Source organism: Ursus americanus, chromosome 2 (genome assembly GCF_024610735.1).
Source record: "Ursus americanus isolate L20-20 chromosome 2, mUrsAme1.1.p, whole genome shotgun sequence".
Classification (NCBI taxonomy): domain Eukaryota; kingdom Metazoa; phylum Chordata; class Mammalia; order Carnivora; family Ursidae; genus Ursus; species Ursus americanus.
In genome coordinates this window covers 1,793,596-1,812,621 of record NC_142128.1, presented here as the reverse complement: position 1 = coordinate 1,812,621, position 19,026 = coordinate 1,793,596, and the positions used below count along the sequence as shown (strand labels likewise).

The following is a 19,026-nucleotide window of genomic DNA, read 5'->3' as shown; positions in this document are numbered from 1 at the left end:
TTGTGTGTCTCCACGGCAAGATGCCCATCCAGGCTGTTGTGAACAGACATTTGGGGTATTTCCAGTTTTTAGCTGTTTGAATGAGCCTTCGAGGAACGAGCCTTTTTTGGTGGGCGTATGTTTTTATTTCCCTTGCGTAAATATCTAGGAGTGGGGTCGCCTCAAGGGTCGTTCTTTTTGCACTCTTGGTCTGGGGTGGACGGCCAGCTCCCGTGCTGCTTCTGAATGTGGGCCGGTTGGCTCCTCGTCAGTCTGACCTTCTCTGGGAAGTTCGGGCCATATCCCATCCTCGCGGGGGCCCATGCCTTGCCCTCCTGCCGTCGAGCCCGGGCTCCTAAGTTTGTGATCATGTCTGAAAGCTTTGTGGGTCATCTGGCCTCTGCTTTAGTTCATTCCTGTAACTTAGAGTCCTCCCTGTATCCGGTCCGCTTTCCTGCTTTCGATGCCAGCCACGTATTAAAAACGTCTTTGGGGGGAGAAATTTTAGCCAGCACATCGGTATGTTTGGGGAAGGACGCACGTTCAGACTAACAGAAGTCTCTTATGTAAACCTTACCCTTTGAGGAGCAAACCTTTGAAATAATGTTGATACTTCCCCTTCACACACAAGCACGATGAAGCTCAAGAGAGATAAGGAGCTTGTCCGAAGTCCAATGAGGAGAACCCAACATTTTTGAGATATTTAAACCTTCCCGGGGCTCATGGAGGATGTGAGCAAATCTCTTGACTTCAGGTGGGAATTTTAGTATGGGTGCTTGGGAAGATATCCTATAGTGTCACAGGAGGATTTGATTTTTCTTTTTAAGATTTTACTTATTTATTTGAGAGAGAGGAAGAGGAGGAGGAGCAGAGGGAGAGGGATACGCAGACTCTGCGCTGAGCAGAGCCTGGTGCAGGATTCGATCTCACGACCCTGAGATCATGACCTGAGCTCAAATCAAGAGTGGGATGCTCAACCATCTGTGCCACCCAGGTGCCCCTGGAGGGTTTGATTTCATGACCTTCACAGTATTAAGTGAGATGATACTGGTTCAGCACTTAGCACACTGCCTGTCACATATTAGGGTTTAATAAATGTTCGGGGGGCGCCTGGGTGGCACAGCGGTTAAGCGTCTGCCTTCGGCTCAGGGCGTGATCCCGGCATTACGGGATCGAGCCCCACATCGGGCTCCTCCGCTATGAGCCTGCTTCTTCCTCTCCCACTCCCTCTGCTTGTGTTCCCTCTCTCGCTGGCTGTCTCTATCTCTGTCAAATAAATAAAATCTTAAAATAAATAAATAAATAAATAAATGTTTGGGGGTATCAATATTATTCATGACATTGTTATCATTTTCCCTGCCTTGTAGTCCCTCCCCTTCCCCCCAGTATGATTTACAGAGGCACTGGCCGCTGGCACCCCAAGCCTCCTCAAACGAGAGGTTCTGGGGGGACTGGGATTCCCATGGGGAGAGTGTTGAAGGGCAACTGCTGGCTTTATGGCATTGGGTCATGCCACAGGGGCTGTGAGGACGGTCTCCGGCACTGGGCAGCCCGGGTTCAAATTCCGGCTGTTCTATGGACTAGCTCTGCCATCTCAGCGTGTTGGACTTTTCTGCCTAACTTGTCTGGAAAATGGAGACAATCGTACTACTATTTTGTAGATTTATTGTCAGGAGTCGGTGAGTTTCCAAATAAAAAGCACGTAGAAAATTGCCCGGTACATCATTGGTAGGCATTCAGGAAATGCTAGTTTGGTTAGTGTGGCTAGTACTGACTGCTGTTTGCAAAATATTCCCGGCTTTCTGTCCTCCAGGTACATGGTGGTGTCAACCCCCTGGTTCTCTCGTGGTTGGGTAGTCACGTCACTAGTTCCGGCCAAGGAGTCGTGAGCGGAGCGTTGGGTCACTTCTGGGCCAGAGCATTTCCGTGTCACGCTGGACCCTCCAGGGCGCTTTCCGTTCGGCACGATGGCAGAGATCCCAGACGGCGGCCGCTCCATCATCCTGGGTTTCCGAGGGACTATGGTGAACATAATCCCCTTGTTATTTCAGGTCTCGGAAATACCGCGGCATAATATCACTTATCCCGACAAAGACGTCAGCTGGATGCATAGTTGAGGATACAGTACTCAAAGCATTTTAATAGTTCTTTTGAAAGGTCCCGAGCAGGACGTGGAAATCCTTGCATTTTGGCAGGACAGCTGATAATAGCCCCTTTCTGCGTGTTCACCTGCGACGTGAAGTCCCGAGTCCCGACTCCGCGGTGTGTTCCCAGTCGTCAGTTTGCCTGTGTAGCTCTCAGTTTCCTAAATGGAAAGCGGTTAATGTGACTCGAGCAGCAGATGAACAGTCTTAATATAATTGGATTCTTGCCATTAATTGAAAGGTTTTAAAAGTCGGAAATTCTGGTTTTCTGTTTGCTGTTCCCTGAATGAAACAGAAATAATGTAAGGAGCAATCTTCTTTGCGGAGGATCTGAAGAAGTTGCAGGCAGACACATTTCAGTGCACATTTCCAAGAACTTTCTAACCGTTGGAGGTATCTGGCAATGGAGCCCACAGCCCGTAAGGACCGAGCTCCCTTTCCCGGAGGCATTCAGAAATGGTCATGTCAGAACCTGCGGCTTGTTTCCCTTTCCTCCCACAACACCTAGGTTTCAGCCCTAACAGCTGCTTTGCTCTGCTGTGAGAATCCTGTTGTATCCTTGGGCTCCCCCGCCCCACCCCCCAAACTCGGTACCTCGGAAATGCTCAGGCAATGTTTGTGGGAATAAAACTTTCAACATAGAGCAGTGGTCTTCACGTTAGGGTCATCCTGGGGAGGTTTAAAAAAAAAAATTCCAAGTCTAGGCCACACCGCAGATGAATTAAATCAGAGCCTCTTGGGGTGGGCTCCAGGCTGAGAATATTCGAACTCTCCCCAGGTGATTGGAAAGTGCCGCAAAGATCCAGAACTGAACTGAACTAGAGGCTGTGTGGGCCTGTGAAAGGGTGTTAAAATGATACATACATGCTATCATTCTTGGATAACATCTGTGTGCTCGCATAACGCTTTACGGTTTGGAAAGTGCAGTGACCTCTTAGACATTTAGTAAAGACCAGAATCATCTAGCAAGGGGCAGAGATCCATGCTGACTAATATGGGGACGTTAGCAGGGAGTGTGTATGTTTGGGGGGTGGAGAGATGCGGAGTCAGGGAAAGTGCTGAGCGCATCAGTTGACGCAAGAGCAGCTGAAAGGAAGGCCGGTGGCTGAAGGAAGCAGCATCAGAGGGGGGCTGTGTATCACAGGATCCTGCAGGGTCCCCCTGTGACTGGGGGAAGCCCATGTGGAGCAGGGGCTAGCACTTGCTAGATGGAGCGTCTCTGACTGTGTGTCGGCTCGCAGGGACATCCTGGTGCGGTGATGTGTGACCGTGGCAGGGTCCAGTAGCTGTAGCAAGTTGAAGGGACTTCCTGGGGAAGGGCCCAGACGGGGCAGCTGGGGCGGCTGGGCTCTTGACCACCGTAACCAGCTCCCAGGGGGCATCGGTACGCATCAGAATCAGGAGGTCCCAGCTCCTTGCTTTGGAAAGGACGCCCTCCCTGATGGAGCCCTTCCTGGTGCTGCAGCTTTCCTCTTCTGCCGTTTCTGCACCCACACTTTTAGCTCCAGGAGGACTGCAGCGTCTGCAGAGGCTTGACGCCTCAGAGCCTTTGTGCCGGAGGCCACTGCCTCCTCCTGCTTAGCTCCTTATCCCCGGCATCAGCTCAGGCTCTACCCCCCCAGGGGTCCCTTCATCCCTTCCCTGAGCCCCCACGGCCTTACAGGACAGTTACTGCCCTGTACTCCAGATCTGGGGAGGCACCAAATGCACCCGGTATTCTGCTTCCAGCACTGGGCGGCCTGCCCTCTGGGCAACGAGGGGCCCTGGGAGTGTGGTGTGGTGAATGGGTAAGGCGGGAGTGTGAGAGAGCAGGTGAGCGACTGGGTGGACAGATGAATGAGTGAGCAAGGGAGCCAGCAAGGGGGTGAATGAGTGAGTGAGTGTGTGGGTGAGTGGGTGAGCAAGGGGGGGGACGGATGAGTGAGTGAGCAAGGGAGCCAGCGAGGGGGGTGAATGAGTGAGTGAGTGTGTGGGTGAGTCAGTGAGTGAGCAAGGAGGGGGGACGGATGAGTGAATGAGCGAGCCAGCGAAGGGGTGAATGAGTGTGTGGGTGAGTGAGCAAGGAGGGGGGACGGATGAGTGAGTGAGCAAGGGAGCCAGCGAGGGGGTGAATGAGTGAGTGAGTGTGTGGGTGAGTCAGTGAGTGAGCAAGGAGGGGGGACGGATGAGTGAATGAGCGAGCCAGCGAAGGGGTGAATGAGTGTGTGGGTGAGTGAGCAAGGAGGGGGGACGGATGAGTGAGTGAGCAAGGGAGCCAGCGAGGGGGTGAATGAGTGAGTGTGTGTGTGGGTGAGTCAGTGAGTGAGCAAGGAGGGGGGATGGATGAGTGAGTGAGCAAGGGAGCCAGCGAGGGGGTGAATGAGTGAGTGTGTGGGTGAGTCTGTGAGTGAGCAAGGAGGGGGGACGGATGAGTGAATGAGCGAGCCAGCGAAGGGGTGAATGAGTGTGTGGGTGAGTGAGCAAGGGGGGGACGGATGAGTGAATGAGCAAGGGAGCCAGTGAGGGGGTGAATGAGTGAGTGTGTGGGTGAGTCAGTGAGTGAGCAAGGAGGGGAGACGGATGAGTGAGTGAGCAAGGGAGCCAGTGAGGGGGTGAATGAGTGTGTGGGTGAGTGAGTGAGCAAGGAGGGGGGACGGATGAGTGAAAGAGTGAGCCAGCGAAGGGGTGAATGAGTGTGTGGGTGAGTGAGCAAGGGGGGGGGACGGATGAGTGAATGAGCGAGCCAGCGAAGGGGTGAATGAGTGTGTGGGTGAGTGAGCAAGGGGGGGACGGATGAGTGAATGAGCAAGGGAGCCAGTGAGGGGGTGAATGAGTGAGTGTGTGGGTGAGTCAGTGAGTGAGCAAGGAGGGGAGACGGATGAGTGAGTGAGCAAGGGAGCCAGTGAGGGGGTGAATGAGTGTGTGGGTGAGTGAGTGAGCAAGGAGGGGGGACGGATGAGTGAAAGAGTGAGCCAGCGAAGGGGTGAATGAGTGTGTGGGTGAGTGAGCAAGGGGGGGGGACGGATGAGTGAATGAGCGAGCCAGCGAGGGGTGAGTGAGTGAGTGGGGGTGCGGGGTGGATAAATGCATGAATGAGAGGGGCGAGTGGGGGAACAAATGAGTGGGGGATGGGTGTGTAAGTGAGGGGCGGGGGGGGAGCCTAAGGGAAGGGCTGAGGGGTGAGTGAGGGGCGCGGCGGGCGAGGGCGGCCCACGCGGAAGTCCGAGTAAGCGGACAAGGTGGTGAGTGTGACGACGAAGGGCCGAGCGACTGGCGAAATGAGTGGGCGAGCGGCGCCGGCGGCGAGCCCGCGGCGGGGAGCCGGAGCGCGGGCGGGAGCGCGGGCTAGTCCTCCGAGTGGCCGCGTGGCCGGGGCGGGGCGGGGCGGGGCGAGGTCAGGCAAGGGGCGTGACGAGCCCGGGTAAGGGGCGTGGCAGGCCCGGAGTGGGCGTGGCTAGGCAGCTCGAGGGGCGTGCCGAGGGCGTGACTGGGCCGGGCCCGGGCGGGGCGTGCCGAGGTGGGCGCGGCGAGGCGGGCGGGCGGGCGCGGAGGAAGTCACGTGGCTCGCGCTCACATGACTGGCGGCGTGATGGACCGGCTGCCGGGGGAGGCAGGCGCGGCGCCAGTCGCGGCGGCAGCTGAGGCGGAGGCTGACGAGGAGGCGGATCCGCCGGCGGCAGGTACGGCTGGCGGTCCCCCTGCTCCCGCGCGCGGCCCCGGGCCCGCCCCCCCTCCCCCGGGACCCCGCGGCCCTCGCCTCCTTGGTTGTCGGCTGGCGCCCCGCGCGCCCCTGCCACGCTGAGGAGCGCGCCGCGGGCCCGGGGACCCGAGCACCTGCTCAGGTTTGTCCTGGCCACGCCTCCCTGTGCAAGCCCCTCGGGGCGGAGTCCGGTCCCCCGACTCGGCTCCCCGCGGTGCCGCCCCGGCCGGCCGCGTGGGGCTCGGACAAGAAATCGCGCCGTCCAGGACTTGTGCGTTCTCATCCGCACACCGGACAGACTTCGCTATCAGTGCTTCTGCTCCAGTGGATGAGCATAAACACGGAAAAGCGTGCGCTAGTGTTGGCTTTTCTAGGATGCTCCCTCTTGAAAAGTTCCCTTCTCTAGTCCTCTAACTGGAGAACAGTTTGGGGGGCAGTGTTGGTAGGAGTTACTGCTGCTGCTTGGCGCGGGTCGGCGGGGGGGGGGGGCAAAAGGCTGAGCGGCTTCGCCTGGGTGGTTGTGTCTGGCGAGGTGTCCCCAGGGGGCTGTGCTTCCAGTGAGTTCTGGAGCGCTCCCAGAGTGTTTATTCATTAGGGAGAGAAGGGAGGGGAGTGGCAGGGAAGCTGCTGGGGGGTGGGCATTGGACTGGACTCATTGGTATAAAAGCTCCTGGGTGAGTCTGCGTCTAGAAAGAAGTCCTCCACCTCCAGAATTGGTTTTTAGTTATTTTTCATTTCATTTGTAGCTGTGTAAGGGGAAGCATGTGATGGCTTCTGCTGTTGATGAGAACACTGTGTTCTCGAGGTCACACGTTTGAGCCCAGCGTGGGCAGTCAGCCTCACCCATACCTCGCCCCAGCCTGGACCCCTTGGCTGGTCACTCTTGGGCAAGGGAGGCCGCATTGGCTTATTTCCGCTCAGACTGTGAAGCAGTTCACAGTCGCTGGATGTGTTGGTGGCTCCGGGGTCTCTTTGCACACGTGGGTACTGTGGTGGATGTGTCATGCAGGACTCACCCACTGGCCATTTGTGGATGGCACGAGCTCTTGAGCCTGCCTTCCTTGTGACTTCACCACGAATAACCATGGTAGTTGGCCTTCTTTGGGGTCGTGGTGATTTTATTAGGCGTGCTCACCATGTGGACAGTGTAGCACTTGTGTTCACAGAGACTGAGTCTCAAAGTGGGGTTCACGGACTGTTGGGATGTAGCCTGTCATTTCATTCCATTTAAAACCTTTTGACCATCCTATGAAGCAGGGGAAGTGGTAGAACTTTTTTTTTTTTTTTTTTAAGATTTTATTTGAGAGAGAGAACGAGCAGGGTGAGGGGCAGAGGGAGAAACAGACTCCCCACTGAGCAGGGAGCCTGATGCAGGGCTTAATCCCAGGACCCCGGGATCATGACCTAAGCTGAGGGCAGAAGCTTAACCGACTGAGCCACCCAGGCGCCCGAGAACAGACCTTTTTTACACTGGGATAAATAGGACCCAGAGGCAAGTGAGTTGCCCACTTTTAAGGAGGAATGTCCAGGTGGTAGTCATGGTTGGGTGGGTTGGAGTCAGAAAACCTAAGGTTTTGAGACTGAATCTTGCCTGTAGACCGTGAACGTCTGACTCACACTTTAGCCAAGGCTGATTTTGATTTGATGAAGGGTTCGTGCTTAGGGATATAGCATGAAGTTTTTCTTTTCTGGTGTTCTGTCTGCACAGGCAGACCCTGCTCCTGGTATTAGTTGTGGGGACTGTGAGGTCTCGGTCTTTGTAGTGCCTTTGGGATTGTCAGAGAAAATTGTGTTCCCTGGTTCTCAGCATTAAGAGTCTCACATTCTAATGCTTTGAAGCTTAATCTGTGAATGGTAACTCCCTAAAAATTTAACTTCCAATTAAGCAGTATGCGGACAAACGTGTTTTCTTTAAAAAAAAAGTAGAAAATTATCAATTGAGTGAAAGGCTCACACTGATTGCCGTCACCTTCTTTTTACCAGAGGCGACATTGTTACTGGTTTGGGATGGATTCTGTGTGTCCTGTTTTTCTATTTTGTATGTATGCGTGCTTAGGAAACGTGTACCCCCCTTGCGCACAGGTGCCCGCCGTGTTCCCCTAGGGCAGTGGATCAGTTTTCTGCCGGGCTGTGACAAATCACTGCAACGTGGCGGCTTGAACATTTACTGTCTCACGGATCTGAATGGAGGTCCGTAGTCCAAAGTAGGTTCCCCTGGGCTAGTCTCAGGTGTGGGCAGGGCTGCGTTGCTTCTGGAGGCCCTAGGGGAAAATCCATTTTGTGGCCTTTCTAGCTTGCAGACGCCTCTCACATTCCTTGGCTGATGGTCCCCTTTCTCCAGCAGCCATGGGTCCCGTCTTTCTCATGCTGTCATGTCTTTGGTTCCCCTTTTCTTGTTTACTTCTTGCACTTCTGAGGATCCCTGGACTATATTGGGTCCACCTGGATAATCCCTAGCCTGTGGCCTGTTCTAAGGTCTGCTGGTTGGCCACCTGAATTTCATCCGCTACCTTAGTTCCCTTTTACCATGGAAACAACAGATTCAGTTTCCAGGGCTTAGGTTGTGGACTGCTGGGGGGGGGGTGTTACTGTGCCTCCCACAAGTAGCTGCCCTGGCAGTGGCGTGGCTGGCTCATGGGATGTGCACAGCTATTGTTTTAGCGGACACCCACACCTTATGCTCTGTGGGGCATTCCTGTGAGTGCAGCATGCTGTATTAAGAACATTATTTCCTCATAACCTGGACGCTAACTACCATTCTTATAAACTCCCTTCGGACTTACATTCAGAAAGTGTTTCATTTTTGTTTGGACTTCGTTTCCTCTAGTATTAGTGGGGTTTATTTTCTTATCATAGTTTCATCGTGTGCGGCCTCTCTGAGCTCACTGTTCATATCTCTTGCCCATTTTCTTAGGAGTGTGTCTTTTTCCTTATTGATTTGTCGCATTTCTTTTTTTCATTTGAACATAGACCCTTTGGGAGTTTTATGTTAACGTTGTTACTGTCTCACAGTATCCTGTGGGAGCACTCTGTTCTCTGTGCAGGGTGAGATTTCGTTTCAGGGCCTGTTCTGAGGTTCTAAAGCGCAGCAGTTGGGACATGGAGTAAGAATGGCAAGGCATGAGTGACGCATGCCTGACTGTGTAATTTGAGTTTTTGAGCTTGCATCACACCCTGATAAAGATACACACGAACAACCGCGGTGTATTATGGCCCTGCTTTCCGCAATCCGATGGACCTAAACTTGTCTTTAGAACAGGGGAGAATCCGCTTCACTTCTGTTGGAGTGGCTCACTTGACGGCATTCCATACATTCCATCTGGTTAGGAAGCTCCCGGCCATTTGCCTCCTGGTTTTCTCTGGGGTCATGGCTGAGCTCTACTCATCATCTGAGCTCCTGCAGACGGCCCCCACCTTCTCTGCATGCCTGGGCGGTTTCCTTGCTCTCTCGGCCCCAGCCACCGCCCCTCGCCTGCTTCTTCTTTGGGCGTATGTTCGTCAGAATTCATTGAGCTGTCACGTAAGATGTGTGCATTTGGGTTAAATTATACCTCAGAGTGCTGTTTGCATTCAGGAAAAAACTCTTCCTGGCCATCCTCCTCCCCATCACTACACACGTTCTGGTTGTAAACTTCCAGTAGGCAGAAACTTATTTTTCTTTACCTCCCAGGATCTAGAGTAGGATCGGCTCTGTAGAAAAGGCTTAAATGTTTCAAAAGAATTTTTATCGAAACTTTTTTTAGGGATAGTATCCCATTTTAATTTGATAACGGTAGCTGTGGAAATATTATTTAAGTTTGCTTTATTGGTCTTTAAACTCTCCCTCACATACAGACATACGCAATTTGCAAGGTAAAATGTGTCAATTTGAAGAAAGAGGAACTAACTGAGTCACTATTGTGTAGAACAGATTTTGCCAGAATTTGTGGTTAGCAAGAGAGTGATGTGTTCCGGGTGGGGGAATTCTGTTTTGGTATTATTTCTTCCTTCCTAAGAAAAAGGCAACACAAAAAGAGGCGTTTGCCCGTCCTGCTTGCTGGGGAGAGACTGGAGGGGTGGCCTGTCTGTGACACGGGGCCTGCCGGAGGCACAGGAAGGACGCCTGGACCCCAGGGTATGCGGAGACCGTGACTCCTGATCCTGTTACCCTCTGAAGAACTGCAGTGTGTTCGCTCTCTGTGTGTGTTTATTATAGAAGCACTCAAAAACCATAACCAGACTTCAGGGTAGATGCTCTTTGTTAAAATAGTCAGGATGAAAATACGCTGTAGCGCAGGGGGCCGAGGATGGCCCGAGATGCACGTCCTGTCAGTCGTTTGACTCACAGGGGACTCTGACGCCACCCTTCACGCTTTCTGTTGGCTGCGTTGCCGGAGGAGAGCACGTTGGCCGTTTCTGCGTGTGGAGCAGGTGTTCGGTGGGGTGTTCGAGGGCTCCTGACCAGTTTGGAGTTTGTGTGCTCAGCAGACGCGAAGGGAAATTATGTGATGCTTGGTTAATTCCGGGGAAGCTCGATATGGACCGGAGACACTTGTGGGTTAGGTACTGTGTCTCCGAGAGGTCCATTTACGTGGGTCTCCCGAAGATCTTTCATAACTGATTTGTGCTGGGGAAGCTTGTTTACCCCAGTCTTACGAGTGAGCTGTAATCAAACCAGTAACATTGCGCTGTTGTATGAGAATCGGCACTTGGAGGAGAGTGCGTAACTGCACGTCCGAGCATTCTAGAAACGGAGAGCTCACCCGTAATTTCACCCCTTCAACACAACCGCCGCATTTTAGCGTGCACTTGACTCGTGAGCGACACAGTGTCAGCCGTGTGCGGTGAATACAGCGCGGGGCTGTAAACGTGTTCTCCTCGTGATTTTCTTAACATTTCTTTTCTCCAGGTTATTTAAGGTTCAGGTATATAACATATCTACAAAATATGTATTAATTGACCTTTTATTATCGGTGAGGTTTCCAGTCAACAGCAGACTGTTAGTAGTTAAGTTTTTGGGGAGTCGGAGGTTATATGCAGATTTTCAGCAGTACGGTGGGGGGGGGTGGGGGTTGGTGCCCTTCACCCCCCTGTTGCTTGAGGGTCAACTCTATTTCCTTTTTCCCATGTATGTGTTTTTTCCGTGGCTATCCTCATAACGTGTATATACACGTCATAGCCTGGTCTTTTCACTGCACATTCTTTTTACACTGCTAAAAATAGCTTTCGTCATTATCTGTTGAATGCCTGCATGATAATGCATCAAGCTCTCTGTGCTTCTAAAGTGCTAATGTCATGCAATTTGTGTTAAAGATACTCTTCCCCTGTTTTTCAGAAAATGATTCTTTGCATTGCACCAATGGTAAAACTTGTCCTCCAGCTTGCACTTGGTAAGCAAAGCCTGTCTCCCGCTGAGCTAGTTCCCCCACCCTAGAGGTGATCGCCGTTATTGGCCGTGCAGTTGAATCAGAGTTTCTGTAAACTCCGTTATCCGGCTTTGAGAACTGGGAGATGCCTTTAGGTGACCTGTCGGGGACCTTTGCAAATGTTAGAACTCAGTCCTCGCACCCTCTGCTGAGAGTGTCCAGAGAAGGCGGAGAAAACGCACACACTGGTGACTCCAGTTTCTGTCAAGTTAAAAAACATGCAGAATTCGACGGTGTCGTGTAGGGACGCTTCCTTAGGTGATAAAACTGTGAATGAAGAGCAAGCAAAATGCCACGAAAAGTAGGCAGTGGTCGCTTCGGTAGGAGAAGGGGGGTTTGACCTACAAGGGATCAGGGCAAGGGCGGGTTTCAGGTGCTGGTGGTCTTTTAATTTTTCACCTGGGTGTGTGTTTGAGCTCTGGTTTTGCTACACTGTTCATAGACGTGTTACACCCCTTCGTGTATGTGTGTCTCTATTTCACAGTGGGAAGCATGGAGGGAAACCCCGAGATCCCAAGATGCCAAGTGCACCTGCTAATGGTGTGGCTTGCCCAGCAGAGGCGGGCACAAGGGGTCTTGTATTAAAGTTAGTTTTGTAGGCATTTTTTAAAAAAGATTTTATTTATTTATTTGACAGAGGTAGAGACAGCTAGCGAGAGAGGGAACACAAGCAGGGGGAGTGGGAGAGGAAGAAGCAGGCTCCCAGCGGAAGAGCCTGATGTGGGACTCGATCCCAGAACGCCGGGATCACGCCCTGAGCCGAAGGCAGACGCTTAACGACTGAGCCACCCAGGCGCCCCGAGTTTTGTAGGCATTTTGAACTCTCTTGGTTTCTACTCTCTAGTTAATGTCGGAAACGTATTTATAGTGGAATACATATTTTATCACGTCAACGTCCGCTCCTAATGGAGAATCCACTGAATCAGCAGGAGACAGCCCCCCTCCCTCCCGCGGCTTCCACTGTTTCTAATGTCTCTGTCTGAACATTCTTGGCGCTGGTGAGTCTGGCAGTTTCAGTGGTCCCTGGGACCGGCAGGACTCAGACCTGAGGGCCACTGGCCTGTGTCACAGCAGGAGAGCTGTCTGGGGACCTCACCTGCTGTTCCCAGGGTGTCCTTGGCCAAGGCCATGTCCTGTGGCGTCGGGTGATAGTCGTGACTTAGCACGGGTCATTGTCTTTGCGATGGTAAGGTCACCTCCCAGCTCCTGAGAAGTGCCACTCACTGCTGGGTTTTTGCACCACAGGAAGATTAAAGATCGCATTTGCAGCTCTTCTGAGGAAGGTCTGTGCGTGCAGTTCTTCATCTCCGGGTGTCTCGTGCGCCGCTGATCTTCCTTCTTAGGACGGACAGTGAGGTCGGCAGTCTCTTGGAGGAGTGGAGAGGTTAGCTGTGACCTGTGGACGTGGTGGGTTTCCTGAGATGGATTCGGTCACAGGTAGAAGGTGTCCCGTCTTCTGCCTCCTCCTGGGAGGGGCTTGCATGTAGGGCGTTCTTCCCGGGGTAGAGTTAGGCTTGTGTCGATGACGAAGCCTTGCACGGTGCTTCCTCTGCGTCGGACGCTCTGGCGGGGCCTCATGGAGGAGATGCCGTCCCCCTCACAGTAACCCTGCGAGGGAAGTAGTATGTCACCCCACTTTACGGATGGGGAACTGAGGCGGCAGCGGTCCCGTCGCTGGCCTGGGACTGGGGAGCGGGATTCCCACGCAGGTGAGTGCGTGGCTCTGGTTGGGAAGGGGCAGATGTCGCCTCCTTGCGGTCCCCACGGGCCTGCCTTGTGCGCCCGCCTCTCGTGCGCCTCCCTCAGGGTCCGCTGAAGCGGCCTTCCCGGCCATGAACTTGCCCTCTCTGGAAGCTTTTACATGCAGTGGGGTGGTTCTCTGTGACCGTTCTCGAAATACCACGGAAGACCATTGTGGGATGTCGCCTTTCTCTTTTCAGGAAGGGGGTGCACTTTAGATGGCGTGATGGGATGGCCGCAGGAAGGCGTGTATCGGCGGCGGTGGTTTCACGGGGGAGCTGTTACCCGCATGGTTTGCATGTGGGCTTAGGCTCCGCGCGTTGCTACCAGAGCCCCCCAGGTCAGTCTGGGGAACTGGGGGTCAATGTCGAAAGGAGTGTGTTTCCCACTGAGCGGAACGCGACAACGCTCAAAAACAGTCTCGCAAAGCACGGCGAGTTCCCTCCTGTAGTGAGGATACTCCGATTATCCTAGTTAGCGGATTCTGGAGTCTTGGGCCGCAGACAGCAGAGGAGAGACCAGCCTTCTCTGCGTGGAAAACTAGGTCTCCACATTCAGTGCACATTTGGCTGTGGGGGCAAGACTGACTACGTATTTGTCTTCCTGTGACATTCTTCACAGTTGCTAATTCGTTCTTCTTGCCAATTTCCGGGGCGTTCCTTTCTCCGGCTGATTAATGGCATTCCTGGTTGTCTACCGCAGGCAGCTGGACGGCAGGGACCTTGTCTTACTTTTTGTGATTGCTTCCATAAACCAATCAGGGTTTGTTCAAATGGATTTAATTGTATCTCACTTGGCTTATAATACAAGTGACTGCTTGGAATTTTATTAGCGGGGCCTCATTTGGTTGTGAATGCAGGCTCTCTACTTAGCCTTCCCTGGGATGGAGACGCACTTAGCCCTGCAGGATATTTTGGAATATTTTCGCTTTCACGGCAAGAGATCCTAGAAAACCTGAGTCACTTTCAGACTGAACCAACCAGGCCCGGGGTGAGGGTTTCAAGAAAGAACAAAAACGAAAACCAGATTGAATTTAGTTAAAGAGAGAGACCATGATTGTTTTTGGAATTTTGAACTCCTCCTCTGTGAGTTATTCCAAGATTCCCCAAATTAGCTAAACTAGTATTCCTTTTAAACTCTGGAAAAAATCACTGGGCCTCCCCACATGTAAACATTCCAAAAGTGAGAGACCAAGGAGGTTTTCTGAGGAATAGACCCAACTTGAATGGGGCCCTTTCAGAAGCAGGTTTGGTGAGATTCATGGAGAAGCAGCGATCTGGCGGCCCTGGTGCTGGTTCCTCTTGCTCCAGTTTGACTCAGAGGAAATCATCTGATAGGTGACTGTTTTTGGCACTCAACTTCAGTTTTGTGATGTCTTCAGGAAACAGACCCGTGATTTTTTTTTCCCCTCTGTGGTTTGGTCTCTTGCATCTCCCTTGGAAAGGAGTAGCCACTCACAGCTGAGAATGTCCTATTTGTGTGCGAGTGGTTCACACGTGTCCCTGAGATCCCAGGGACCACCCGCGATCTGTTTGTGATTAGCATGGAACTTCAGGCGTTGTTCGGGTCCTGACCAGAGCAAGATGCTGCTGTCGCGGTGCAGAGCCCGGTGCTCGCGGGAGCGAGCAAGCCAGGCCTGCAGTTCATCCGCTCTGTGGTTTGATTGGAAATTTCGTGTCTGGCCTGCAGGTCCTTTGGAAAAGAAAAGCTTGAGTACCAGGCGCCATGCTAGATGCTTTCATGTATTTTCTTAAAAAAAAAAACAAACAAACTCTCGCAACCAGACAGTGACGTGGATGGTATGGTCCCCATCTTAGGGACGAGACCTGAGGGAGGTGAGGGAGGTGAGCTGTTGGTTCACAGTCACACAGGAGTCGGGGATGTGAGCTGAGACCGTCTGACCTCTGGCCCCGGGCGTGGGGTGTGCTTGTCCCTGCTCCCCTCTCTCCGTGAGTCAGGGAGGGAACACAGGATTGGGCGTCATCACGTAACCTGGTGGAGGTTCTGGGCCAGTGACTCAGCTTGCCAGCTCTGTGATCTCGGGCAGGCCCTGCTGCTAGCTGGGCCTTGTTTTCACATCTGTAAAATGGGACCAAGCACCTGCTTACAGGGTTTTCTAGGACTAAGGAGATGCATTCAGTAAGGTTCCAGACTCATTGGAGTGGCCCTTGTTTGAATGGTGGTGGGTACCGCACACCCTGTCCGGATGGCCAGCTTCGTCCCTGCCTTTGAATTGGTGGGAAGAGTTAGGGGAGCAGGGAGATACATTATTGAGGGCGACTCTCTTTGCTTCTGGGCATTCAGTGGTTGCTTCCAGTTCTGCTTCACGGCCACAGGGGTGACGGGCCCCATGGGCCACTGGAAGTTACTGTGACAGTGTTGCCAGCTAGATTTTTCTGCTTGTGCCTGGAACAACCAGAGGACTTCACAGGTAGATGTTTTTCCCCTTCTTGGTAGACCCCCCCTCTCATTCAGGATTGCAAGCCATCCATGTTCCAGGCATGGCGCTGGTATAGAGAAGCGGTTTGTATTCACAAGCTGGAGAGAGGAGAGGGGATTCATAAAACATTTTTATTTATTTATTTATTTTTTAAAGATTTTATTTATTTATTTGACAGAGATAGAGACAGCCAGCGAGAGAGGGAACACAAGCAGGGGGAGCGGGAGAGGAAGAAGCAGGCTCATAGCGGAGGAGCCTGATGTGGGGCTCGATCCCATAACGCCGGGATCACGCCCTGAGCTGAAGGCAGACGCTTAACCGCTGTGCCACCCAGGCGCCCCATAAAACATTTTTAATAGCTTCACTGAGATCTCATTCACACAGCACATAATTCTCCCATTTGAAGTGTCCAGTTCAGTGGTTTTAGTATATTCACAGAATTGTGCAGCCATCACCGTCATCTCCCCTGGGAGGAACCCCGCCCATTATGGTCCGTCTTTGTTCCCCAGTCCCTCTCCTCCTAGCCTAGGTGGCTGTTAATCTCTCTGTCCCTACAGATTTGCCCCTTCTGGGGATGTCATGTCAGTAGAACCCTGTATCATGTGTCCTTCCGTGCTTGGCTTCCTTGGCTGAGTGTCAGGGTTTATCCACGCGGTAGCACGGACCAGCCCGCTGTTACTTTTTATGGCTGCATAGTGTTCCATTGTATTGAGACTGTATTTTACTTACCCGTTCATTGGTTGGTGGACATTCGGGCTGTTGCCACGTTTTGGCTGTTGTGAATAATGCTGCCGTGCACGTTCCTGCACACGTTTTTGTGTGGATGTACTTTTCATTCCTAGCGGTGGAATGACTGGCTCTGGTAGTAACCTCTCTTTAACCCTTGGAGGGATTGCTGGACTGTTTCCCAGCAAGTACAAGGGCTCCAATTTCTCCTTGTCCTCACCAACACTTGTTATTGCCTCTCTTTTTTGCGCCTGTGTTTTTTTTTTTTTTTAAAGATTTTATTTATTTATTTGACAGAGGTAGAGACAGCCAGTGAGAGAGGGAACACAAGCAGGGGGAGTGGGAGAGGAAGAAGCAGGCTCATAGCGGAGGAGCCTGACATGGGGCTCGATCCCAGAACGCCGGGATCACGCCCTGAGCCGAAGGCAGACACTTAACCGCTGTGCCACCCAGGCGCCCCTTGCGCCTGTGTTTTTGATTGTGGCCGTCCTAGTGGGTGTGAAATGGAATCTCATTGTGGTTGGGCGTCTTTTCACGTGCGTATTGGCCTTTTGTGTATCCGTTTTGGAGAAATGTGTATTCAAATCCTTCATCCATTTTTAAAATTACATAGTTTGTCTTTTAAAACAACATGAGTTTTCAGAATTTCTTTATATATCCTCGACACATACCCCTTATCAGATCGGCAATTCATCCGTGTTTCCCCCCATTCTGTGGGTTGTCTTTTGCTTTCTTAATGGTGTCTAGCAGCAGGACAGCCTTTAATTTTGATGAAGTCCAGTTGATCTTTTTTTTCTTTTGTTGTTTGTGCTTTTGGCATCATGACTGAGAAGGCTTTGCCTGATCCAAGGTCATGAAGATCTAGTTCCATATTTTCTGCTAAGAGTTTGTAGTTTTAGTGCTTTCAAAATGGTCCCTGGACCTGAATGTTTTAGTTCTTGTGTATGGTGTGAGGGAGGGCTCCGGCGGCATTCCTGATCAAGTGGAACACACAGTCGGCACGTGCTGCGTGCCACCCCCGTGCTGGGCAGCATCGGGGAGCCAGAGCTCCCTGAACTGGGGTGGGGAGGTGGCGAGTGTTCGGGTGTGGGAGAACCCCGTGGGTGAGAACTTGAGGGAGCTCAGCAGGGAGATTCAACCCGGAGAGTAGAAAGGATCACTAGACTCTTAACGGGGCTTTGGGAACACTTTATTGTTAAAGGAGTGTTTGAACTGAGCTTTGGAGAGGATTCAATTGAGAAATTCTCGGCTAAGAAGTACTAGAGGACTTGGAAGGACCTGAAGAGATTGTTTATTTTTACTTTGCTTCAAGGTAAAAGCACTTAAACCATCGCAGGAAGAGGAAAACCTTTCTTCTCTTGCCGTGCGGGTTGACTATCCATATGTTGCATTATGCCTTTATATAATCAGGGTTTTTGGCTCATGTTATTTCGGGGAAAACTGGATATAGCTGAAAATTGGCAAGGAGGCCGTGGTGGAGGTGGGGAGGCACTGCGAGCGTGAGGCTGTCCCTGCTCAGGGCTTCTGTTGAGAGCCGTCCTGTGTGTTAGCCAGCTTTTACTTCTCACCATAGCTCACTGAGGCAAGGTTCCTGTCACCCGCGGGACCTTGATGAGATTTGTTGGTGCGGTGGAGTGTGGGGGGGGTGTTTCCCTGCCTAAGAGAGCAGAGCAGTCCTCGATTCTTGTATGTGGCTTTCTTGCTCACGTGACTCTGAGTCCTTTCTTTGAGGTAGCAGATGATTCTTGAGCACTCCCTGTGTGCTGGGTGGTGTCCTTGACCATCCGGGTCAGAGTGTGGACAAAGTAAGGAGGCCTGCTGTCCTGGAGTCGATGGTCTTGTCGTGGGAGGTGGACACTTTTCAGACGTACTGAGCCTGTGATGTGTTCGCACGTGGAGGGAGGAGAGGGTGTGCGTTGTAGTTGTCACCAAGTACGCGTCATGGGAAAGTGGTGTTTGTGCCAAGATTTGAAGGAGGTGAGGGCGTTTTCTGCAGGTGGCTGGGGAGGGGCGGCCCCCCGCACGCGAGCGGACAGCGTGTGGGCTCTCAGCGCAGGGCGCCTGCTGTGGCTGCAGAGAGGCGAGCGGAGGGGCGGCAGGACTGCAGTGTCTGCGGCTGAGAACGGCTGGAGGAACGGCTTGGGGGGTGGGGGGGGGTGGGTTTGAGGAAACTTTGCATTAGGATCTATTCCCCTCCGTGATTGCCATTCTGATCCACAGATGGGAAGCCAAAATTTTAGTTTTCTCTCTCTCTCTCTCTCTTTTTTTTTTTTTTTTTGAGAGAGCGAGAGCATGTGTAAGTGCGGGCAGAGGGAGAGGGAGAGAGAGAATCTTAAGAATTCTCTGCACTGAGCAGGGAGCCCGACGCGGGGCTTGATCCCAGGGCCCCGCGATCTTGACCTGAGCCGAAGCTGAGTCGGACGTTTAACTGATGGAGCTGCCCAGGCGCCCTGGTTTTCTCTTTTTAATGCCACTGTGGTACGTGCGTTAGATTGCCAAGGTCACTGTGCCAACGCTCAGAAGAGGGTTTCTGAAGGAAGTCTCACTCAACATGCGTGTGTGGAAGCCGTCTAGGGCAGTGCCCATTAGCAGGGCAAACTGTAGCAGTCTCTAGGGATTGACGCTAGAGGTAGAATGAACAAATACGGCAGAATGTCTTGTGAATGAGGCTGTTCTTCACGCGTTTTCAGTAGCAGAGAACAGTTAACGGGAGAATGGCTCCCTGATTTTTAGTTGCATACCTGAGAGAGTGTGCAGTCACTATAGGGAGCAGTTCTTAGGTGGACAGAACAGTGGTGGTTCTGTAAAAAATCAAGATGAAGTGCTGATTTACTGGCAACCGTGGTAGAGAAGTGCAGGCCCTACTGGAACGTGAGGGGGAAGCGCGTGAAATACTGAGCGGCCCGGGTGTGA

At 52.4% G+C, this 19,026-nt stretch overlaps 1 protein-coding gene across 2 annotated transcripts in view; it reads left to right on the top strand.

The window, feature by feature from the left end:
• The first annotated feature begins 5,649 nt into the window (after positions 1-5,649).
• Positions 5,650-19,026, top strand: part of SNX8 (sorting nexin 8) — a 37,853-nt gene continuing 24,476 nt past the window's right edge. For both annotated transcript variants that reach the window (XM_045813241.2, XM_045813240.2), the window contains exon 1: positions 5,650-5,782. In XM_045813241.2, coding sequence (XP_045669197.1) covers positions 5,677-5,782 — 106 coding nt within the window. In that variant the 5' untranslated portion in view covers positions 5,650-5,676. The remainder of the gene's footprint in view (positions 5,783-19,026) is intronic.